The sequence below is a fragment of the Kryptolebias marmoratus genome, linkage group LG9 (genome assembly GCF_001649575.2).
Source record: "Kryptolebias marmoratus isolate JLee-2015 linkage group LG9, ASM164957v2, whole genome shotgun sequence".
NCBI classification, from domain to species: domain Eukaryota; kingdom Metazoa; phylum Chordata; class Actinopteri; order Cyprinodontiformes; family Rivulidae; genus Kryptolebias; species Kryptolebias marmoratus.
Genome location: NC_051438.1, coordinates 21,633,657 through 21,657,854, shown reverse-complemented (window position 1 = coordinate 21,657,854; position 24,198 = coordinate 21,633,657). Strand labels below are relative to the sequence as shown.

The 24,198-nt window shown below is 44.0% G+C and overlaps 3 protein-coding genes across 6 annotated transcripts; 2 read left to right on the top strand and 1 right to left on the bottom strand.

The window, feature by feature from the left end:
• Positions 1-319: 319 nt before the first annotated feature.
• Positions 320-5,118, top strand: trmt12 (tRNA methyltransferase 12 homolog). Its single transcript, XM_017408204.3, has 7 exons — positions 320-493; positions 626-788; positions 860-1,058; positions 1,130-1,280; positions 1,371-1,480; positions 1,830-1,987; positions 2,621-5,118. The coding sequence occupies exons 1-7, from the start codon at positions 441-443 to the stop codon at positions 2,951-2,953; spliced, it is 1,167 nt and encodes a 388-aa protein (XP_017263693.1). The 5' UTR covers positions 320-440; the 3' UTR covers positions 2,954-5,118.
• A 104-nt stretch (positions 5,119-5,222) lies between these two features.
• sytl4 (synaptotagmin-like 4) lies at positions 5,223-13,582 on the top strand. 3 transcript variants are annotated; one of them, XM_017408039.2, is made up of 18 exons: positions 5,223-5,330; positions 5,426-5,510; positions 6,466-6,662; positions 7,466-7,681; positions 8,462-8,571; positions 8,693-8,801; positions 8,883-9,050; positions 9,585-9,696; positions 9,779-9,869; positions 9,950-10,035; positions 10,155-10,247; positions 10,539-10,717; positions 10,981-11,083; positions 11,413-11,574; positions 11,957-12,062; positions 12,147-12,252; positions 12,339-12,547; positions 12,945-13,582. In XM_017408039.2, exons 3-18 carry the CDS (start codon positions 6,544-6,546, stop codon positions 13,091-13,093), a joined length of 2,118 nt encoding a protein of 705 aa, XP_017263528.1. In that variant the 5' UTR covers positions 5,223-5,330; positions 5,426-5,510; positions 6,466-6,543; the 3' UTR covers positions 13,094-13,582. The 3 variants fall into 3 exon arrangements, with proteins under 3 accessions (XP_017263528.1, XP_017263530.1, XP_037833327.1); XM_017408041.3 differs by lacking the exons at positions 5,223-5,330; positions 5,426-5,510 and adding an exon at positions 5,610-5,960; XM_037977399.1 differs by lacking the exons at positions 5,223-5,330; positions 5,426-5,510 and having other exon boundaries at positions 6,525-6,662; positions 7,466-7,593.
• Positions 13,583-13,736: 154 nt separating this feature from the next.
• On the bottom strand, positions 13,737-23,965 carry srpx2 (sushi-repeat containing protein X-linked 2). 2 transcript variants are annotated; one of them, XM_017408081.3, is made up of 11 exons: positions 23,284-23,965; positions 23,076-23,165; positions 19,255-19,326; positions 18,660-18,851; positions 18,335-18,511; positions 17,362-17,485; positions 17,155-17,276; positions 16,876-17,055; positions 15,948-16,081; positions 15,744-15,865; positions 13,737-14,149 (listed from the first exon to the last, which is right to left on the bottom strand). In XM_017408081.3, exons 2-11 carry the CDS (start codon positions 23,122-23,124, stop codon positions 13,969-13,971), a joined length of 1,353 nt encoding a protein of 450 aa, XP_017263570.1. In that variant the 5' UTR covers positions 23,125-23,165; positions 23,284-23,965; the 3' UTR covers positions 13,737-13,968. The 2 variants fall into 2 exon arrangements, with proteins under 2 accessions (XP_017263570.1, XP_017263569.1); XM_017408080.3 differs by having other exon boundaries at positions 23,076-23,965.
• Positions 23,966-24,198: the final 233 nt, after the last annotated feature.

Genomic DNA, 24,198 nt, shown 5'->3' with positions numbered 1-24,198 from the left:
ACATTTTAGGTTCAATCACATAGTGATTTAATTAAAGCACAGTATTTTAATTTATTCAGTTCTAAAATTTGTGTTCCTCAATCAAAAAGCACGATAATTTGTCTCCATCTGTCGGCTTCAGTGAGCAACTTGTTCAAACTGATGTTTATTTAGTATTTTTTGCCTTTTTAAATTCTTCTTGAGTTTAAGCTTTTACAAAAAAACACTAAAGCTTTAAACAAACAAAAAAGCAGCAATTAAAAAACAATTAATTAAAACAACAAATATGTCAAAAGCCTAAACGCTGCGGAAGTAGCAGTTGGTCCGTTCATAATAACAATCCGACTCGAAACACTTGATGTGATGTGACAGCTACCGCTTAGCTTTTTAGCAGTTTGTATTTAATTAACAATAAATAGTCGTTTAAAGGAAATACAGCGGGGTTTTTTGTCTGCTCATAAATGGACGGAGTGCCTTGTCTTCGTGTGTCTTCATGTCATGCACAGCTGCTCAGGTAATTATTTTTCTACTGAGTGAACAACTGTTTAAGCTATGCTAGCTACCGGTTAGCATGGAGACTGCAGTGTCTCTGAATTGGAAAATGTTCTGAGTCTTTCTGACGTGTATTAAAGTATTTCTTCTACAGGAGGTGTCTGCAGTCCAGGGGTCTGCTTGACCCGAGTCTGAGCTTAGTTAAAGACTCAGATGGGACAGTCCTCCTGCCTATTTTACCATCCAGTCTGTCGCAGCTTGATCTCCAGGATCTCAGAAACACCGTGGCTTCAGATTGTGACATTATTTGGAGTCAGGTAATTACAGCAACTCGGAAATGCTTTTCTATCTCGTCTCTAGCTGTCTCAATGACTCTCTCTCTCCATAGTCTCTACTTCAGTCAAAGAAAAATAAAGGAAAAACGGGTGTAAATAAACTGGAGCAGGTCCTCCAGGAGCTCCTGGAGGCTCATGGTGAGAGATGGAGGGAGGAGCTGAAGAAGGACCTTCCTCGCAGTTTCCAGAGGCACGGAGACCTCATCCTGCTGGGGGACAACTGTTTCACCCTGCCATTGTGGAAGAAAATAGGTACTCGTGCTTTCGTACAAACCGTACCAAACATTCAGCTGGAGCATTAATCGATTAATTGATTAACTTAGGTGATCAGTTGTGGAGCGCCGTGGCCAAAGGACTTGGAGCAAAGCGGCTGGCAAGGATGAGCCGAATATCCAGGGACGGATTCAGGTCTCCCATGGTGACGATGCTGCTGGGGGAGAACAGCTGGGTCCAACATGTGGACAATGGCATCAGGTAAGCTTGTAATAATCTGTTTTATTTGCTGCTGTTTTACTTCTTAATAGCTCACAAAGGTGTTTTTATTAAACTCCTCTTCTGTTTCAGCTATGAATTTGATGTTACCAAGTGTATGTTCTCAGCTGGAAACATTACAGAGAAGCTCCGGGTGGCTGGATTTGACTGCAGAGGAGAGACCGTGGTGGATTTATACGCAGGTAAAACTATATTACGCGTCATAGACTTCTTTCACACAGGAGAAACTATAAATTATTGTGAAAGTTGATCAGAAGTAAAGCTTTATTTAACAAAACCCAACTGCTGTACTGTTTAAGTTACTATAAATGTTAACAGAACCTTAGCCTAAGGAACTTTAGTGTGAGTGATCACTGCTAAATAAACCATTTGGGCCTCTATGCTGGCTGTTATCATGACCCAGTCATTGAGAACATAGTCATTGTTGGGAAATGGTTTTCTTTTTGCATAATTTTCAGTCAAGGGGTGATTCACAACCTGAAAGAAGTTGTGTGACTACTTAGTAAATATCACATTTGTGTCCCGTCTCAGGTGTCGGATACTTCACCCTCCCGTATCTGGTCCACGCGAAGGCCGGCCATGTTCACGCCTGCGAGTGGAACCCTGACGCTGTTGCAGCTCTGCAGAAAAACCTCGAGGCCAACGGGGTGTCGGATCGCTGCACCATTCATCAAGGAGACAACCATCAAGTAAAGAGATTTTTACCTCATATATGGTTTTTATTTCAGATTAAATTTGTCTCCCAGCAGCAGATCACTCTGTAACTCAGCTCACTGGCCCTCTCTAGTGGCTGCATTGGCTGCTGGTTAAAGAAAATAATCTCCATCTAATAATAATGATAAATGAATTCGGGATAGTAAAAAGAGTTCATTATATTTTTTAATTTTGCCTTAATAAACTCTAACAAATCAAAGTTTTTGCAGGTGGTTAGCTGTGAATTCATCACAGACTGACTTCATTTAAAAGCAGTATTGTCTTTTTGGCAGAACAATCTGAAGTTCAAACGTTTCAGAGGTTTAATTTTTGTTAATTCTGGTTCTTTATCTTGATTTGCCTTTCTGGATTAACTTATTTTGTTGCGTTACAAGAAGATCACGAAGATATATCTGGCATCACAACAGTCACATTTTAATATGATTAAAGTTTCATCAGATATCACTTTTTCTTTATCTCCTTTTCAGAACTGCAGTAATTTGGCTTCAAAAGGTGTTTAAACAGCATCAGCTCCTTCTTGATATTTTGATAAGATAAAACCACATCAGAGGTTTCCATATTTTGAATAAAAAAATAGTTTTTCTCTCTTTCTTTCTCTTTTTTTCCAGCTCCAGCTGTGTGATCTCGCCGACCGCGTGAACGTGGGTCTCATCCCGAGCTCCGAGGACGGCTGGCCCGTCGCTTGCCGTCTGCTGAAGAGAACGACCGGCGGCATCTTACACGTTCACCAGAACGTCTCCTCGCCATTACAGAGCCGCCGCGCTGCCGACAGGGAGGTGTGGCAGAGCTGGGCTGAAGACGCAGCGAACCGGATCGCTTCGCTTTTACGGGACCTCACCGGTGCATTGTGGGTAACGAGCATCCAGCACATAGAACGCGTGAAGTCATATGCGCCTCACGTCCACCACGTCGTGCTGGACCTGGACTGCAGGCCGTTGTGACGGTGAGCGGCGAGGACTCCTCTAATGATGCTGTTTGGAAACGCTTCACTGCGGCAGCTGGTCGGGTTGTGAAACCAGCGCCTGCAGGGTTTTATAAACCTTTATTTATCTGCCCAGGCTAACAGCTCCCCGCTGCTCTCTGCACAAAGGATGCATTCATGTGTTCATCCTCGCCGGTGTTTGATCACTACGTCTTCAAGAAGCTGAAAAGAGATCCTAAGACTGTTTCCAACTTTTCAGTTGGTCGGCCCGGTCCAGGCGTAAATGTTCAACTTCTTCCGTTCAGAGGAGCCTGAACTATTTAAGTGGAAATAATCTGAATCTCCTGACGTGACGTTTGCCATCATCAGGTCCGAGCGTGGCTGAGTCGATTTAGGAGATTTGAGGCCAAATAAGGGAGTTTCTTCTGGTTGGTCGGGGTCCATCTCTAAAACTCAAAGTTAAAATCATTGCACAGAAGTAATGGGGCATTTCAGGCAGCTCGTGATAGTCCATTATCATCTTTCTTTTCCTTTTTTGTTTATATCTACTGGAAGAAATATCTGCTTCTGCTTCTTTGAAAGAGAACCATCTGATGGGATGTGAGAGAAGGAGGAAGTTTCTTTGACTTGAATTTTTAAATATCCATAAACCTGTTATTAACCTGATATCATTTAAATTCACACCGATATTTCTTTCATATAAAGTAGATGAAATAAGACTAAATAAACTTCAAAAATATATAAAAATATGTATATTTTGAAAAAGCATCATTATATGAAGTTTTTAGTTTAAACATGATTTGGACTTTTTATGTATTTTTACTTTTTTGGTTTGTTTTTCTGGATTTTAGTTTAATTTATGCATTCCACTGTTTATTTTTCAGGATTTCTACAACCAAGTTTTTTGTTTTAAAATTGGACGCTTTAATTTAAACAAAAATTGCATCTGACTTTGAAAGCGGATCAAATAGGAGTTCCTGCACAGTAACCTTCATGTTTTTAATGCCATCCCATGAAATATGGCTTCATGATTTACTGCCGTGAAGACAAATATCCTGGAGGCTTATTTTAGTAGCACTCTTGTTTGGACAGTGCGAGCCTTCAGTTTTCTGTGACACAAGGAAGGGTTTAAATCAGTAAAGAAAAAAAAACAACAGTAGGCCTAAGTGTACTTCCCTGTTGAGCAAGCAGCCTAAAGGGGGGGGAAAGGAAAAGTTGTTTTTGGAGGGAACGGCTCAGCTAATTATTACTGAACGTCTTGGTGGGTTGGATTTTCCACATCCAGAGCTTTGGTGGTCAACAGAGCAAAAGAAAAAGCACCTGTCACGGAAAATAAGGAGATTACAGAAGCCCATCTCTGCCACTTTGATTTAAAAACTATAATTAAATAAAATCCAAGTTACATTTATGAGATTCTATCTTAAATTATGACTTAATGCCTCATAATTTGGTGATGTTAAATGATGTCTTTCATTATTATGAGACACTATCTCAAAATGATTATCAAACTGATTCGAACCATCTGGTTGGTTTGGTTCATCATGTGAATGATTTAGCGAGATCAATCGAGTCTGTCACAGTGTAGGGTTGTCCCTGTTTAGTGCTGTTCATTACATTATTTATTTTTCCACAGATTCTGTTGGTTTGGTTGCTGTTATTAGTTGCTCTGAGAGTCTGGCTTCATATCTGACCCAGGTCCTTTCCGTATGTGTAGTAAGTTGCATTTTCCCTTCAAACGATGCCGGGAGTTCCCAAAAACTTCCACTCTGAGACATGGATTCAAAAGGTTTCCATGTCAGAGAATACAATCACTGTTGTCGAGTACACAAAGCTGAAACACAACAGAAACGCTCCGGTTTAACTCAAAAACAGCATCGAGTAAAAAGGGCCTAAGTCATAATTTTGCAATAGTATCTCATAATGCAATATCAAGTCATACATTTGAGACAATATAGGTCATATTTTGAGATATATTATGGTTATGAATTAGTTTTTGGGTTTTTTTTCCCCTTCAAAGTGGCGGAAATGGGCTTCCATACAGAGGCGCTCCAAGCCAACTACTGCAAACTTTCCTTTCCCAGCCGGTGTTGCGCCGAAAAAAGTAGCCCCGAAAGAAATGTCTCGGGAGCGCGCACACTGCAGGAAAAGCGCACCGACTTCAACCAAATAAACCTTAAAACAGTTTAATGTACTGCGTGAGCGTCGTTATTTGCGGCGTGTCATTTTATTGTTAATCTGTGGGTTATATCAATAATAACTCTGTTTGTTGCGCGCTCCCGAGGCAAGGGGAGCGCGATCTTTCGGGGATAATTACTTCGGCGCAACACCTGCACTCAGTAGGATCCGAAGGAAAGAAGAAGAAATCTTCAGCTTCGAGACGAAAGCAGGAGGAGGAGGTGACGGACGTGTGTCGAGAAATATATGGTTAAGCTGCTTGTAGCTGCAGCTTTTTGTTGTTAGTTTTTAACCGTTTTCGTTGCGTTTGTGGCAGGAATATATTATATATATCACCGGAGCAACACCGGGCGGATAACAGCGGAGCGTTGTCGACTTTTCCCCACCGGCAGCGGCAGCAGGTGCGTGTAATTCTCCCTAATTAGCCACATCGTATAAGACTTGTTTTTAAAATAACTATCATACTATTACGATTTTAGCCTTTTACTTTGAGGTTGAATCTCTTGTGGTTGTTTGACGCGCTCCGGACGTCGTTTTTTTTTTTTCTTTTTGACTGACGTACGCCGACCGAACTGAACGTAACTTTCAGCCGTTGGTAACCGTTAGCGGCTAACCGTGGGCTTTTTAAACGCTTTAAACCCGAGTTAACTCAAAGGCTGCAATAAGAACCAAAGATTCAATCTGTTCTGGTTATTTTTTATTTTTTGCCTTATCTGCAAGCCTGTAGCCACTTCAGCGCAGTGGTTAAATCTTTTTAACAGGTGCCTCAGAGGTGTGAACCACACAAGCGCCATTTCCTAGAAGAATGTGATGTTTGACCCAAGCAGAAGTTGCCCTGCAGGTTTTCAGCTGTAAGCTTGAGTTAGCTGGCATTGCAACAATGAGGAAAAGGCGCAGCTTGCCTTTTTTTTTTTAAGTTTTCGTTGTTGTAAAGACTCATTTTACCCTGGCTTTAATCATGAGTTTTCAGGTGGATGACGGACGTGGTGTTGGGCTGAGCTCCACCCGGTTTCCTCTGTGTCCTTTCAGGGTGGGAACCCTCCATGAGAGCCAGCTTCATGTTGTTTTAGTCCTCCAAGCCAAGCAGAGGCTTTCTGTGGAAGTTTAACAAAATAAACCCTCCAATTAATCATTCCTGGATGGTTTGTTTGCACATTAAGCTCCTTTCCAAAGCTGACCGGTCCCTGTAGTTTCATGTCATGGGAAAATGTTTTTACTCTAGTTTTTAGGAGTTTTTCCTTTCAGGCAGATGCAGTGATAACAAGACTTAATCCATCATGAGGATTAAGTCATTAAATAACCACACCCTGTTCATCTGTATTTAGTTTAGTTCCCGGTGTTTCATTTAACCTCCAGGCACCTGGTCTGAATGCAGCGGTAACCAGGTGGAAGCAGCTCTCCTGCCCTCCCCGACAGTTCTGGGAAAACGCTGCCATGCCGGAGGCTCCTGATCTGATCAACCTGGGCTTCCTGTCGGACTCGGAGCGGGAGATGATCCTGGAGGTCCTGCGGCGAGACGAGGAGCTGAGGCTGGCCGAGGAGCAGCGCGTGCGGTGAGACGAGGGCGGCCTCGAGTTCATTAGAGATCAAGCCCTTATTGGTGTGCGTCGCCGTGGCAACATCATCTTCTCTCGCCTGGCGTGTCTCGCCTGTCCGGGTTGAAACTGGGTTTCAGTTCCGAGCTCTCCCTATTTATTGAGGATTACAGATCGTTCTCTCTGCGCGCTGTCCTCCTGTGTCGATACTCTGAAGCTTATTGAACGTAATCCTGTTTGCGTAGCACGCCGTTCATATTTACACTAGAAGCTGTGAAACAGAGATGAGACCTTTTTACTGTAAGGTTACATATTTGAGGTCCAAGCTTCAAAATGAGTCTGTGATCAGAGAAAAGAAAAACTGTAATTGAGATTAGAGTCTATAAAGACACCATGTAGTGATCCCAGTAACTAAAAATAACCAATAATCTAACCTACCTTTAAATTAAAGTTTAGTCTTCAGGAGTAAACCTTTTAATTCTGATCCTTTAATTTCCTGCAGCTCGGTGAAATGTTTGGCTTTTTAAATATACAGCTGGAATTCCTGATAACATCAAACTATTAAATGTCAAGTTTTTAACACTAGTAAAGAAAACTATCTTGTTGCAAACCACAGATGATTTTGAAGCTTTGGAGACGGAGAATTTGAAAATAACAATTAAAACCAGATCCCATATTAGCTCATTGTTGCATCTTATAGAAGGATTGGGCTATAATATTCACATGGCATTGTTTTTTATGTTTCTACATTATTATCTGAGGATGTTTTACTTGGTAACACTGAACTGTTTGTTGTTGTGGTCGTCGGTTCTTTATCTCAGGAAGCTGAAGTCTGAGTTGCTGGAAGTGAAGAGGAAAGGAGCCAAACACGGCAGTGGGAAATACAGCGAGCGTAGCTGCGGCCGATGCCAGGAGCCTCTGAGTCGGCTGGCAGTTTTCTCCAACCAGTGTAAGATGTGCAACCACTTCGTGTGCCGGAAGTGCCAAAACTTCCTCCCCGGTGGGTCGTGGCTGTGCAGCGTGTGCGCCAAAGAATCGTAAGAGACGTTCTGTTCGTGCTTCTGTCATTTACCACAATCTGGGGTCGTGTGTTTAAGAGGTTTTCCTGTTCGAGGCAGCGGCTGAATTATCTGAAGATTTGAGACAATCTGTCCTCCAAGCTGTTTGAGACGAGTTATTTGACCAATCGGAATGCTTTAACGGCAGCTCTGAGCACATTTAGGTTTCGGTCAATAACAGGATCTGCTTACATTGAGTAGATCTACATTCAGGTAAATAAACTCCAGTCAGTCCACTTCAATAGGAAGAAGTCAAACTTTAATTGGACCAAACTTGTTTTAGAAAGGATGGAATATATCTTTATACCTAAAGTCATGTAGAAAGGAAGAAAACTTCTGTTTAGGGTGACTTGTCAAAGCAGAGGGATGCACATTTGGTGCGCAAATTTATTTATTTTTGACTCCAGAATGATTGAACCCAAACGATCTCAGGTGTCTTTATTCATGGCTTTACAAATACAAAGCAGAAACACACCTAAATTCATGTTTAGGTGTATTTGATCTTATTTCAGTTTAATATGCAATAACTTTTATAACCTCTAATCAACAGAAATAAATGTGTGGAAACTGTTTCTGTTGAATAAAATAAAGTGATAAGACTTGTGTTAATCTGTAGTGAGTCTAAACTCGTCATCTTCAACATTTTGGACATGACTCTGAGAATCGGTTGTGTTATTTCAGGTATTGTTGCTCCACACTCTCACCTGCAGCCATGTTGGGTTCCAGACTTTTAACAGAAGTGTTTGTGATCAATTTCAGGGATTTAAAGAAGAGGACGGGCGACTGGTTCTACAATCAGAGGATCAACCGTTTTTCTGCAGCTCCTGGACACGACCTGGTGAGGGTCTCCCTGAAAAGGAGGACGCCATGTGAGTCCTGGAACAGGAAGTGACGATCAGCTGTGCAACTAGGAACACTGCAGTAGCTGCGTTTTCCTTCAGCTGCGGTGATCGGGTACGATCTAACTTTTGTTTTTGTACAAACCTGCAGCTAAGAAGCGCGAGACGATGGGAGAAGTGCTCTTAAGAAACGAGAAGACCTTAAATCCTTTCAAACCGGTTCCTCTGCCCAGACAGAAAGTTCTCCCCGTGAACACAAGGTATACGTCCGTTCAGTGTTTTTACAGAACGCGCATCAGGAATATTTCAACCTTTTTTTTAATTATTATTATTATTGACAGTCAGTCAAAGGAGAATTCAGGCCTTGTTGCTCCAAAGAACCCATTTGAGCCGAAGGGTAATGTCTCTCCGAAGCCGTCTCACAGCGACACAGAGTCTGCAGAAAACGCCAGCATCACCAGTGGAAAAACCGAGACCGAGTCTGGGCGTGTGACTCCCGAGGAACAAAGGTAAACTCGCGAATGATTGTTCTAACGTGCGCCGCTTAAACTTATAATTAACGTTTAAAGAGAGGAAAAGCATTAAATCCCTTTGACCCACATGTGGTTTCCCGTCTCTATATCTGTTCCAGCTTAATGTGAACAAAACTGTGTCAGATGAAGTTTGGATAAGGATGAACCACAGCGTAACTCGTCACATGACGCTTTAAATCTCTGACAGTACACGTTGATTTCTGATACAGAGACTTAATGAGCAACTCAAAACATTCTTTGCTGGGTGCCATTTGCCTGTTTGAGCCTTAAAGAAAAAAAAAAAAAGTAATTTCTGTCGTTGTCGCCACATTTAGAATCACGGCTCCAGAGAGAAAATCAGATTTTTCATAATTCTCAGGTTTTACATCAAGAAGTGTCAGACCTGAGATGTTGTCCTGTTTATTATTTTTAAAGTTAAGTTTCTAAAACTGATAAGGAGGTTCAGTGGTGAAACGTGCTGGAGATTATAAATAATAAAAGTCCTGATGACTGTTTTTGTTTCTCCCTCAGAGATCACAGCTCGGTTCAGTCCAGCCCTTCAGGATCCCGTGTTCCCTCTCTGACTGTGCCGGTCCAAGCAGACGCTGTAAGCACCGACAGCAGCAGCTCAAGCACCAGAACTGTAAGGACGTTTTCTTTTTTGTCTCTTAGTCCTCGGACGCTTCTCGCCTCTGACCTTCGGCTGGTTGCGTTTGTCTCTGAAGGCTGCGGAGGTGAAACCGGCTGATCTGAGCCTGGAGCTCGAAGTCGACAGGCTCTTTAAGAAAAGCATCAAACGAGCCCCAAAACCTACAGGTGAGCGTCTAAATATCTAAACATCCACTGTTCACGAATGAAATATTAGTGTTTTAACTTCATCGTTTCTGTTTTATCAGAGTGTTTATCAACGCTTGACCTTCGTGACGCATCAGATGCCTCAATAGGCAGCAGGAGCCGCTCCGTACCGCGATTAGATGTACAGGTGAGTGCGAACAAAAATACAGAATCAGATCATACACCCTGCTGATCGCCTACAAATCAGTTTGACAAATGTTAGTGAATATTTTAAGTCTACTGAGTGTATTTAATTTGGCGCCACAGGAGGATGAAGACGAGGAAGAAGATATTGACCGCTTGGTGAGCTTTCATAAGATGACGCTGGCCAGGAGCTCCTCCAGCCTGCAGAGCTCAAAGGTACCGACAGACGTTCTGCAGGCCCGCTGGTTCTCAGAGCAGAACCTGTGTTAACTTATCTGAACGAGGATCGTTAAACTCAGGATTTCCTCCCTGCAGCCAGGAAGTCTAAAACTGGCGTACAAAGTCTGACGCTTTGAGTCACTGAAGCACGAAAGCGAAGTTGCTGCTGATGAGTTTAAAAGCTGAATTTAGATGTCAACAAAACGTCTGACTAATAATTCTCCACAAGTCAATGATTTTTAATGATCAAATGCCGGCGTTAATGATTGTTTGTGTGCATTCATGCAGAGCACGCTGGGCAGCCTGACGAGTATCTACAGCGACTCGGGCGACTTCGACAGCGTGGAGGTGAGCGGCAACGTTGTCTTCTCCATCAGTTACGACGAGCACACTCAGAGCCTCCAGGTGTTGGTCAAGGAGTGTCACGACCTGGCCTACGGTGACGCGTCGCGGCAGCTTTCCAACCCGTGAGTCTGAAACCTCTGACTTCGTCGAGCAGCAGGACTGAAAGTCTGTTTTCCAGCACACGCCCCTCTAATAGTGGTAGATTAGAGGTTTCTGTGTTTACACAGAACATGCGTACATCCTAGTGGTGGTTAGCTGGAGCTTCACAGGAAATTCAATGTCAACAGATAGATTCTTATTTTTTTCTCTCTGCAGCATTTAGTCAGGAAGCGCTGTAGAACCCTGCTGGAATGCTGGTTGACGTTCCTGTGTTTTTCTGTTTCAGTTACGTAAAATGTTACCTGCTTCCTGACAAATCTCGCCAGAGCAAGAAAAAAACCAGCATCAAGAAAAACACCGTCAACCCCGTCTTCAATGAGACGTTAAAGGTGACTGTTTGTTTACCTCCTCCTGTCTGAGTGACAATCAGGACCACACCTACAGTGACCTACAGTGACCCACAGATCCATGTTGACTCTGCAGATAAGAACATCTGTCGTCAAATATTGATTTTTGGTCCTGCTTCCAGTGGAGTCGGCCTGAATACAGACACATGAAATTAGCTTTAAATTCTACCTCCAACTTCCTACATAGTCCTTTTTATCTGTTCTTCTTTCATCCATATTTTGTGATTTTTATTTAACCCCTCCCTCATCAGACTGTTAGAACGACTCGTCGGCTGCAGCTTTGATCGTCCTTTTCTCTCTTGTGCTTCCAGTACTCGGTCTCTCGCTCTCAGCTCGTCTCCCGCTCCGTGTCGATCTCTGTTTGGCACCACGGTCGTCTCAGCAGGAACACCTTTTTGGGAGAAGTGGACGTCCCTCTGGACTTCAGAAACCTGGACTCGCCAAGCGAGGACTGCTTGCGCCTCATGGGGAAGGTAGAGCCGAGGAACAAGATGTCTAATGATGTGGAGGTTGTTAACAACAGAATGCGTGTATTTCTTGTTTCTTTTTCTTTTTTTAAGTTAGCTGGAAAGCTGTATGCTTTCCCTTTAATAACAGAACTGGTTTCATCCCCCAAACATAGACTGATTTTTACCGATCGCTTCACAGAGATGTAAATCTTAAAAGGGACAAATTAGTTTTTCTTACATTTGTTTGGATAATTGGGACCGAACGATCAGGTGAGTGAAGCCAAAACAAGATTAGATCATTGATCAGCTGGGAGGGCGGCTTTTATGGATCCCAGTAATCTAGTTTTCGTACTGATGCTGTCTCGGGTTTCATGTGTCCCAGCTGTGATTGATTTTTCTCTAACAGGCAGGTTCTTCTGTACAAGCTTCAGCTTTCGCTCAGTACAAAGGAGAGCTGGTGATCTCCCTGAAGTACGTCACACCTAAAAACACAGCAGCTGAGAATGCCAAAGGTAGGAAATAAGAAAACGGCTTCTAGCTTTAATTTACTCTGATGCACTTTACTTCAAATTCCTGAGCGTCAGTCGTCCCTTCAGGGAAGAAAGCGGCGCCTGAGGAAGGCAGAGAGCTTCATGTTTTAATAAAGGAGGCAAAGAACCTGGTGGCGATAAAAGGAGGAACATCAGACAGTTTTGTTAAAGGGTTAGTGGAGCCTTAAAACCTCACTTCAGGTTTTCAAACTAAGCTGTGGACTTTTTTTAATTAGCCTGGCCTTTGTGGCTCTGCAGGCACTTGTTCCAGACTAAGGCAAAGAACACCAAGAGGAAGACTTTGGTGGTGAAGAAGAACCTGAACCCTCAGTATAACAGCACGCTGGTGTATAAAGACCTGAGTCTGGAGGAGCTGAGGGGAGCGAGTCTGGAGCTGACGGTGTGGGACAGGGAGGCCATGCTGAGCAACGAGTTCCTGGGAGGAGTCCGCCTCAGCTCAGGAAAAGGTTCAACCCGCCTTTTCTCCTCAGCTCCACAAGAAAAAAAACAAATATATTTAATGTTTTCACCTTTTAGTAACTCTGAACCACCTCATTTTGACCACAGTTATTTGGATATTAACCGCTTCATTAAGTTTACAGCTGACTGTTTTTAATTCTCTCAGAAAAGATTTTAACTTCTTAATATTAAAACTTTGAGTTCGTACTTTAGGCGTCATACTGGAGTGATTTTTTTATTCTTTAAAAAGATTAAATGTTTCTTGTGAAAGCACCACTTTGTATTAGAAAGCTGCCACTGTTTTCTTCTTCGCCTGTTTGTGAGAATCTAAAGGGTGAAAGGACTGCCTTCATTAACAGGAACGGCTCGATAACGCTGCTCTGCCTGGCTAATCTTCTTCTGCAGGCGCTGCACAAACAGGAAGAGAGGAAGTGGAACCGGACTCTGTCGGAGAGGAGATCAGCCTGTGGCAGAAGATGATGCAGTACCCCGACTCGTGGGCAGAGGGCACCCTGCCACTGCGCTGCACCATGGGAAAACGGACAGAAAAATGAAGGGCGGCAGAGGACCCAGACGTGAGTCTGCAGACTTGTTTCATACGACCCAGAGTCGTTTTCTCTCCGTTTATTCCCTGTCTGCTCGCACCTTCCTCCCCGCGGGGTTCTGTTTGCTGCACAGGCCTCGAACGCGTCGCAAAATGCCCCAACACTACGTCACTTTGCTGCAGGCGTTCAGGCTGAACGTATGACTGAGATTTAAAAACATTATAACCTGCACTTAAACACAGACGTGTCTTAATTTATCACACTGGTCCTTATATGAATCCACACCAGCATCTGTATGTTTGTACAAAAACAAACTATTACACATGAGTCTGGGTTTGTTTAAACAGATGTGTTTTAATTCTGTCTTTATTCTGCTCGAGTTAAAATAAATCTGTTTTTGTTTATGTTGAACTCCTTTTATGGGGTGTGAGTCGTTACTTTAACCTCAAGGTTGTCTTGAATTTTCTGTTCACTCAATAAAAGTTAAATAAACCCAAACATGTCCTGATTCTGGTCTCACTGAGGTGGTGACTGATTTTATTTCAGTGCTTTGGTGACATTTATTAACTCTGAGGTCTAATATTTCACTAAATGATTGAAAGGAAAACAGCCGGTTTGATGTTTTCTTATTGTTTTAAAAAGCCAGCAGTCATTCAGGATGTAGAGATTTATTTGTTAAAATCGGTTTCTTCTCTTCATGCTTCTTAACTTACGGAGTAAACGGTGCCAGCACTTCAGTGTTGTGATCACATCAGAACAGGAGGAACCGCCAGTTCTGTCTTTTCAGATGTCCATCCAGACCCGCTTTCTGGCTGCTCGTTCGCCCTCGCCTCGTCTCGTCTCATCGACAGAAGCCCGGCAGCGGCGGTCGAGCTTCGATTAAATCAGTCACAGAAATCTCTGTGGAGCTCCAGCCTCTCCCGCTCCTCCTCGTCCAGCAGGAAGCTGTCGATGTAGGAGAACAGCTCCTCCGAGGACACTGGGACGATGAAGCGCTCTCGGTCCAGACCCAGGCTGTCCAGCAGCACCATGCTGAAGTAGGACCTGGAGATTCTGAACACCTGCCTGCAGGGAAACAAAACGATTAAAAAGATCAGTCCCGTCCTCGTCGTAGATTAATGATAAACAGAAGATTTGGCTGCTAAGGTCGAGTTTGAATAATCGGGTGTTTCTGGGTGGCTCGTTTTAATTAAATATCGAAAGGGAGGATGCAAATCAAGATTTAAAGTGTTCGAACAGTTTTTAATCTCCGGTCTGTGGATCTGCTGCGACGCAGTAATCAGAGTTCACGGTTCAAACGAGGACAAGCGTGCAGAGAGAAACTCACTGCTTTCTGAAAATCACACCGCCTGGAATCAACGGGAAGGATGTTGCTAAACTTCCCATTTCAAACGGCACATTTCAGTAAAAAACAAAACTTATTTTCCAGGGTTAGAATCCATCTGTGAGACATTGTGGCGACAGTATCAAGATGTGGGACAGAGTGATGGAATATCTCATTAAAACACAAATATTTTCGGAATTATTCCAGTGGACTCTGATTAAAAAAAACGTAAACAGGCTGCGAGGAGACTGTTAAAACAGCTCCCTGATGTGAAAGGAGGCTTTGTTACGACAGCGGCGAACTAAAACAGGTAGTTCTTCTCCCTACGAGCCAAAACGCTGCGGCGCTGAGAGGGACGCTGCTGTGTCCGGACCGCTCTGTGGAAAACATGAGACTTCCCTAATTCTGATCGGAGCCGTGTGTCGGCGTTGGGTCCTGTGAGCTGCAGGATTCTGGTCTCACACTGAAGGTCAGCAGAGTTCAGAGGCTCCGCCTCCTCAAACTGAAGCAGCTTCTATGTGTTCGTCATCATTTCTGGTGCAAAATATTCAGCTTCATTATGATTTATTCTGACTGATCCACGCTGTTGTTTTCCTGGATGTTTTATTTTTCTGTTTTTTTTTTCCTCAAACTACTTCTGTGTATTTTGTGGTATTTTAGTCATTCAAACATCAGAACGTTCAGACTGATCAGGAACAGTGAGCTGCGGGTTTAGGTTTTTTTTTGTAACTTTCTAAAACGTTTCTCTTTATTTAAAATCAAATTTCCTTTAAAAACACATTAAGATCTCTTTAATTCCTCCTAAACTGCTGTTTTCTTTAAAATCTGCTTCAGCATACATGCTTTGCTTGTTTGTTTAGCTACAAGTTTTACTTTTTTAGCTACTGTTTTGCTACTTTTAGCAAAGATTTAGCCAAATGTAGCATAATTTTTTTGACTTAGCGTTTGTTATGCTAGTTTTATCTTAACCATTTATGTTGCTAATTATACCTACTGTCTGTTGCTTTTAGCTTTTCTTTAGCAACTTTTAGCTTCTGTTCAGGTCATTTTAGCCTCTGTTTTGGTTGTTTCATCAGTCTGATCTTCAGCAGCTCTCAGCATGAACTCTGTTTCTCCAGCTCCTGGTGATGTTCTTGTTTGTCCTCTTTGAGGGCGTCAGTGTAATCCTGCGCTGGTTGCTGCCATGTTTAACTCTGGAGCAGAATGTTTCCGTTTGAAGTCGAGCAGAGACTGTTTTTATTAGCAGACTCTTGACATTTAGGAGTGAGGTGAAGCTGCTTTTACCGTTCGTGACGAGGAATCGTTAAAAGGCCTCAGAACCCGTCTGAGTCTCACCTCAGACCCTCAATGACGTCAGAGTGCAGCAGGTTTTCTTTGATCCGGCCCCTCTCGCGCGGCGGGGCGCCCAGGAGCTCAACCACCGTCACCTGACGCAGGTCTAACCCGCAGTCCGCTTTCTGGTGGAGGAGGAAACACAAACAGATATTTAGAGGCTTCTTGGTCAGTGAACTTTGTGGACGGCGGGTCATGTTCTCTCACTTGTATCATGATGTTCTGCAGCTGGTAGTCCGGGTCGGATATGTTGGGCGCCGACAGGATCAGCAGCCTCCGCTTTTCGTAGAACTGATCCAGGAGAGCCGAGGCGGTCTTCACGTCGAACTTCATCTCCATCGCTGCAAACACGAACACAAATTTACTTCCTCACTTAAACAAAACCTTTCCAGACTGGAGTAAAACACGCCGCCACTGGACTCCAGAGCAGTGGAGACGTGTCCTCTGGAGGAACGAATCATGAGTCTGGGTTTGGCTGCTGCCAGGAGAACGGTTCTTGTCTGACTGCTTTGTGCCGAGTGTAAAGTTTGGTGGAGGGAGGATCATGGTGTGGGGTTGTTTTTTTTCAGGAGTTGGACTCGGCCGCTTAGTTCCAGTGAAAGGAACTCTTAATGCTTCAGCGTACCAGGACATGTTGGACAATTTCATTCAACAGTTTGGGGACGGTCCCTTCCTGTTCACCAGAGCACAAAGCAAGGTCCATAAAGACATGGAAGACATGTTTGTTGTGGAAGACCTCAACCGGCCTGCACAGAGTCCTGACCTCAACCTGACAGAACACCTTTGGTATGAATTAGAGCGGAGACCGAGAGACAGGCCGTCTGTCCAACATCAGAGTCTGACCTCACAGATGAGCTTCTGGAAGAATGGTCCAAAATTCCCATAAACACTCCTAAACCTGTGGAAACTCTTCCCAGAAGAGTTGAAGCTGTTATAGCTGCAAATGTTGGACCAACATCATATTAAACCTCATGGATTAAGAATGAAGTTCACCTGTGGGCGAATCCTGAGAGGACTCGTTGGGAACTGGCGCTGGATAAATTAACTGAATGGAATTCAGTGGGAATCTTAAACGGGTTGAATCTGTTCTTACGGCGTTTACTGCCTCCACCGTTGACGGGACTCCTGTACTTACGGACGCACTCGGCAGGCCCTTCGCTCCAGCTGCGGTTGAGCTGGCAGACCCGACTGGACGTCCCCCTGCGCTCGTAGCCACCGTCGCAGTGGTACTCACACGTTGCTCCGTAGTTATTCCCGTCGGAGGAGCAGCTGAGGTGGCCGTGCAGAGGCGGAGGTAGTTCGGGACATCTTCTCACTGGACGGAGAAAACGTTGGGAGGGGGGAGGAATGAGGCTGGAGTCAGCTCAGTGTTTGTTGGTTTCGGCTCATATCCGGAGCAGAAGACGGTCCTTACCCTCAACACGAACGATAAACTTGCAGACGGCTCTGTTCCTGGCCTGGTCGTACACCGTGTAGCGGATGATGTTCAGCCCTTCTTTGAAGTCAGTGCCGGGCTCCTGGCCCATCAGAACCACGCTGCAGACAAAGAAAAGGCGCTGACTTTAGGAGGGAAGAAGCTTCTTCACGAAGGTCAGGAGATGTTTTGCTGACAGTAACGTACTTGAGGTATTTGTCAGCGGTGTCGGTGGCGGCGGGGGGGTCCCAGGTCACCGCCGCCGTCAGCTTTCCGGGCTCAGCAACCTTGAGTCTAGATGGAGGACATTTGATCTTCGGAGGGTCGTAATCTGAAAGAAACAAACTGAGGCTGAACCCTGAGGAGCAACCAGGCGAAGGTTCGGATCCACGCCGAGGAGAAAACCAGGAGGGAAGATGTTTGTGTTAGCTTCCAGCTGTTTGTTGACTGGAGACGTCTGTGAGGCTGAGAGAAGAAACTAAAGAATCTTATTAAAGAAGCTAAAGCTGAGCTGTTAAAGCTAAAACAGCTGAACACTAGCTAAAGGCTAAAAGAAGCAAATGCTAGCCAAAACTTAAAGCAAATGTGACTAGACACCAGAAAGGCACACTACTAGTTAAACACTAGAAGTAGCAAAAAGCTAGCTAAAAGCTAAAAGTAGCAGACTGGTAGCTAAAAGCAACAAAAAGTAGCAGACTGGTAGCTAAAAGCAACAAAAAGTAGCAGAAAATCGGCCACAAAAAGCTAAAACAGGTAAACACTAGCTAAAAGTAGCAGTAGCAAAAAGCTAGCTAAAAATAGCAGACTGGTAGCTAAAAGTAGCAACATGCTAACTAAAAGCTAAAAATAGTCAAATGTTAGCTGAAAAGCCAAAGGAACATAAATAGTAAAACACTGAAACAGATTTCAAAGAAAATGTTTTTAAGGACTTAAATGTATCTCAGATGGGAAAATATTTGTAAATAAAGTTAAATTCTTTAAAACGTATAAAAGTCGCAGCACCCGTCTCCTGAATGAGCTGAAGGCTTTGATCTATGAACAGCTGAAGCAGCTCAAAGTACACAAAACAAAAAATGTGGAAAACATCCAAAAAAAAAGAAAAACAGGAAACAGGAAAACAGCTCAGTGAAAAGTGGGTCAGCATCCACACAACCAGACTGCCGCGGAGCTGAAGCGGTACCTGAACACTCGGGCTGCGCCCCGCTCCACGAGCCCCTGGGCTGGCAGGTGCGCGAGTGCTCGCCCTCGATCCGGTACCCGGGGGAACAGGTGAAGTCACACCTGGAGTCCACGACGAAGGCCTGAGTGCAGGTGTACCTGCCGTGAGGGATGAGGGGCAGCACCGGGCAGCGGATCTCTGAGGAAACACGAGCCGGGTCAGAACAGCTCCACCTACAAACGCATCATGGTTGGAGGAAACTCATCTCCACAGAAGAGCAGCAAGAATTAAACAACATTAGTCCTCGGGGGATGTGTGTCGGTCCAGACGGAAGGTGTTGGCGTACTGCGGCAGTGGGCGGTCCCAGACCAGCGGCGGTTGGCGAGGCAGTGGATGGACCTCCGTCCCAGCAGCCGGTAGCCTCGGTCGCAGCTCATGTCGCAGCGGGTCCCCAGTCTGCCGCGGTGTCCCCCGCCCCGGGGGGAGCGGCACCTCGCCTCGCCATTGGACAGGCTCAGGGGACGGCACCAGTTTGGGTCTGGGAGAGACAAACGTGCAAAACATGGATGATGCTACACAGAAGAGTGGGCCGCAGGCAGAACCAGAACCAGGTCAGAACCAGAACCAGGTCAGAAACAGAACCAGGTCAGAAACAGAACCAGAACCAGGCAGAACCAGAGCCAGGCAGAACCAGGTCGGAATCAGCTGTTTCAAGAGAAAGTAAAGCCTAGTCCCTGTCCATACTGTCCACACAGTCCCTCAGCTCTAGATCAGTCCCTGTCCACGCTGTCCCTCAGGTCCAAATCAGTCCCTGTCCACACTGTCCCTCAGCTTCAGTATAAATACCTCATCGCTCACAGAAGTACCACTGGTACACAGTTCTGTGTACTTGTACCACAGATACGAGGCTGACTTTCTTCTTCTTCGTGTTTTATTCGTACCTCTGTAGTCGAGGTGAGGAGTGTTTTCCTCGTCTGTGAAGTCGCCGTCGTAGACCGTGGTCGCTGCTCCGGCTGAAAAAAACACGAAGCAGGCATGAGGAAACAGCGAACTTCAGTGTTTTATCAGAGACGTTTAAAGTTTAAAAGGTTTTGATGAGATTCAGGTCTGAAGTTTTTTTGGCTGCACAGTTTGCATCACGGTCGTTGTTGGCTCTTCCCAGAAAACGTGTCGTTTTATTTTGCAGAATTTCATTGTAGTTTTAGGAAAATAAAGTTTAATCGGAAAGTTTCTGAAACCATAACATTTTAAAACTCTAAACTAAATAAAGTGTACATGTTGACGTGTAGAGAAAACTACGACCAACAGAGAAGTTGAAGCTGCTGCCTGTGGCTCGTTATGGTCACCGTGGTAACAACACACCTGTGTCTGTCACTCCCTGATTGCCAGGAGAGGCGGACAGAAACAGACTGAAAAGTAAGCCTCAAGCAGTCGCTGTGTGAAAACTAAAAGTCAGATTTTAATCATTCTTGAACCGTGAGCGGCAGAAGCCCCTGATGGTCGTCTGCGTGAGTTTTTATGTTTCTGCAGCGTTTTATGTTGGAGATATGATGAAAAAAAAGAGCCTTCGCTTCCAGTTTTGAAGCTAAATTATAGCTGAAGTCTATGGACTCTTGGGTGTGCGCGCTCTGCTCTCTGGGAGAGTTTTAGAGAAAACCAGAAGTCCTACAGCTGTGAGAGACACGCTGGGTGAAAGAAGACAAAAATCCACACGTTTTGATGTATGATTTTGATATCTACCAAAAACCAGAAAAGCTATCAAAGCATCAGTTCAGACGTGTGAAGACCTGTTTAGACTCTGATGGTCACCAGAATCCCATTCATCTCCACTGTTTATTTTTCCCCCCATGGATTTTTTTTTTGTTGTTGTTGTAATTTTTGTCTATGTTGCGCAACGGACCTCTACCGAAAGTCACGGAACAATAACCAGACGGATGGAGCTGCGTGTTTTTTTGGAGGGGGATCATTTTTTGAATTTTGTTTCTGAAAGCTGCGCTGCTGAGACACAGGATCTGAATATGTCTGCTTCAGCGTTCATGGTTTTAATTTCCATATGCTTGACGGTTCACGTCTTCCAGTCTGCTGCAGGAATCAGCCCGATGAGTTGATTTCCTGTGTGACTAACGCTCGGGGAGGGAGGGCAGCGAGGATATTAGCCCGGGGAGATGTTACTGCGAGGAACACTGAGCTCATTATGAGGCAAAAACGCTGAAGACAGCTTTAATCTACAATCTGCTTCCTGAGCACAAAGAGGGTTTGAACGCTGCGGCTCGTTATTAATAGACGGCGCGTCGAAGTGACCTTTGTTTGGACGAGTTCACGAGTGCCAGAAAACTGACACAAGTCAGAAGTTAGGCTCCTGAAAGAAAGGCCAAACTCAGAGTCGTTCTTTGGAACTTCAGGAGGAATAATGAGCCTAAACCACAACTGCTGAGGAATCAGGAAACTGTAACACGGAAAACTGGGGATGAGTGAGAGACTCGGCTTCAAGTCAGTAATAAAAACAAGCTGCTTAACGAGTGCCGAGTTAAAAAGGACAGGAAAACTTCTCAATAAAAAGTCTGTTTTTACTCTGATGATTGAGGTTTTATCTGCTGAAGAAGCTGAGCTGATGGAGCTAAAAGCAGCCAAAGGCTAGTTAGAAGCTAAAAGCAGCCAAAGGCTATTTTTCTGTGCAATGTTCCTCTGATAGCTGAGACTCAAACTTTTTAATTTTTTTCTTTTAAAGTGACTCTTCTCATTACCATGTCTTTTTCGGTACATATATAAATTATACATCCAAACGTAGGGATTTTGTCTTCCTTCACCCAGCGTGTCTCTCACAGCTGTAGGTCTTGTTGTTGTCTTTAAAATCCCCCCAGAAAGCAGAGAATGCACACCCAAGCTTCCATAGACTTATACTTTAGCTCAAAAGAATCTCTTTAAAACTGGAAATGGAAACTTTTTAACTCATTCAGCTGAACGACCATCAGGGTCATGAATCTCTTAAGGTCTGACTTGTAGTTTTCATGCAGCGACTCTTCGTCTGCTTCTGTCTGCCTCTTGTTAACCTGGCAGTCAGGGAGTGACAGACACGCGTGCGGTTGCCTCTGTGACCATAATGAGCCACAGGCAGCGGCTCTGACATTTCTTTTCAATCTCGGTTGGAGGTCATGTTGGCATGTCGGGCAGCAGCCGCTGAGGGGGACGAACTTCCCGCGTCCTTCATCAGCTCCTTTTCATCACCGTCTGAGCTCCTCCTCCTCCTCTTCCTCCTCCTCTTCCTCAGGCAGCTTTCGGGTCACGTTGTCATCTTGCAGGAATAAACGGAGGTTCCTCCTGCCTCCACACGGGGACTCCCAGGTAATTAACTCCTGCTGATTGGAGCCGGGATGTAATTAAAGCACCTGGCCAGAGGAGCAGGGAGGAGCACCTGAGGAGCAGAGAGAAGCACCTGAGGAGAACCAGAGGAGCAGAGAGGAGCACCTGAGGAGCTCCTCATGTTAAACTCGTCTCCTCTGGAGCTCGGCCAGCTGGGAGACGCTGAGGAGGAGCTCCTCATTCCTGGGGGGGGAGGGGCTCCACGTGGGATCGGCACATCTGGGTTCCATATAGATGTTGTTGCTGGGATGAAGAGATTTCCCAGCTGCAGGGATGAACGTGTGATGAAGGTGTGATGAACGTGTGATGGTGTGATGAACGTGTGATGAACGTGTGAGCGACTCCAGAGATCTGAACGTTAGGAGGAATTTGTTGTTGTTTTTTTACAATGAATGAAACTCAAAGTGTTTTATATCTTAAGTACTCCACCTCTTTATGTGGCGGCTAAACTAAACTGAAAGACGTCGATGTGACGTCATAAACGTCAAAACAGGAAGTAGTTTGTCGGCTGAACCTTAAAAAATAAGGTTTGAAACAAACACTACACAAGTTTGTTTATCTGAAAAAATAGAAATCCTCAGTGAGACGTTGCTTCCAGGAAACCAAACATAGTTTTAAAATAGCTCCTGACGGCCATTTTCTTAATAAAATACAACAAAATTTAAAATGTGGGTACGCACTCAATGTAAACAGAGAAAATACAACAACAAAAGTCACAAATGGAAACAAAGTAGAGAAAGTACTTGTCGCAGTGTCATAAAAACCAGTCAAAAAATGTTCATAATGTAATCATCACATCATAATTTGTTTAATTTGTCCTTAAATTAAAAAAAAAATAGTAAATAAAATTAGCAGACGGCTGCCAACTACCTGATTCTGTTTGTTTACCTACAAAAAACAGCCGAAGTGACTGAAAATAGGTCAACAACAGAGGAGCATGTTTTAAAGTGGTGGTACTTATTTACCCTCAGATAAAAATGTTTGTTTACACTGAGTGCGTACCCGCATTTTAAAAAAACGGAGTATCAATATATCTACAGGAGTAAACCGTTTGATCGAGCTCATGATAAACATTTAATACTTTGTAAGGAGCGCCTTAGTGTTTTCATTATGATCTTATTTATTTACCAGCTTACTGGTATTTTGGGAGTCAGACTCATTTATTCATTTATTCATTCATTTAGTCATTTATTTTAGTTTTTCTTGTCTTTGAAGCATCAAAACAAATCGTCAGATTAGTCTGTGGCCTAAAACATCTGACCAGTCCTGAGCTGAAGCCTCAGTTTTCATTTAACTCTCTGTAGGAGCTAATAAGAGGCTCCTTTTCCTTCACTTCCTCTGTGATTCTGGCAGGAAAAGGTTCCCAGACTGTTTATAAGAGACATTAAAGCGTTGAACTCACCTGAGAGGAAGATTAAGACCAACACAGAAACAGGGAGACAGCTGGGCATGTCAGAAACACAAAGGTGGGTCCAAACAACAGGAAAGAAGTCTGCAGGATGGCCAGAGTCCGGCAAAAAGATTGAAAAAAGCACAAAAGTCAAAGTTTCCGAGTGTAAAAAAAAAAGAAAATACTTTAAAAAAATAAAGAAATTTAAAGTAAACCCAGCTGAGGACAGGAGAAGCTCCCGCAGCTGCTGAGTCTCCAGGCTTTTCGGGGATCCTCCTGGTTCTTCATCAAATATAAGAACCACTTGGTGGCACCAGAGGACCTCCTCCTTTTCCTCCTCTTCCTCCTCCTCCTCCTCCTCCTCGCCTGTAAAATAAGCCCATAAATACTCCCGACTACCAGTAGTTCAAATTTGTCCTCTGAGGAGGACATTTGTAAACCTGAATGTCTCCCACCCACTTCATGACACTGAATTAACTCCTTTTGGTTTCTGCAGAGGACATTTGGGGCTTTTTAATGTCCCCGGATGTGAAGGGGTGAGGATAATTACTGCACAGATATTTGGGGGAATTAAAAAATAAAAATAGTGATTGGACAGTATTTTCCTCCTGGTAGTCAAGAGGATAATTATTTATTATTTATTGTAGTGAGTCGCTGAAACTTCAGCTCCTTGGGTCAATAATGTGTTTATAAAACGTCCCATAAATAAAAATCTGAAAACACAAACTCTCTGGTTGAAACAAAGAGTTTAAATCTGTGATTTTCTGTCGAGAAATCACTTCAGAAGATGTAAGGACGTCGTTAAAGCGCCACCGGAGGAGAACAAATCAGTAATTAAAAAATAATCATCTTATTTTACTTATCTTTACGAGCGCCACGTTGGAACAGTTTTATTTACAGGAGGCACTTTAACGCAGCAGCGGAGACATCAAAGGAGCGCAGCTGCGAACCGGAAACACCGCCGCCCGCCGCCAAAATAAAAGCATGCAGGAGGAGCTAAAACGCTTCTTAGCTACGTTGATAAATGAACTTTTCAGGAGTCCGCTGCAGCCAACGTGACTTTATGATAATCTCCATTTTGAAACAATTTATGAAGTCAACCAAAATCAAATTAAGAGTTCTCAGGATGAATTGT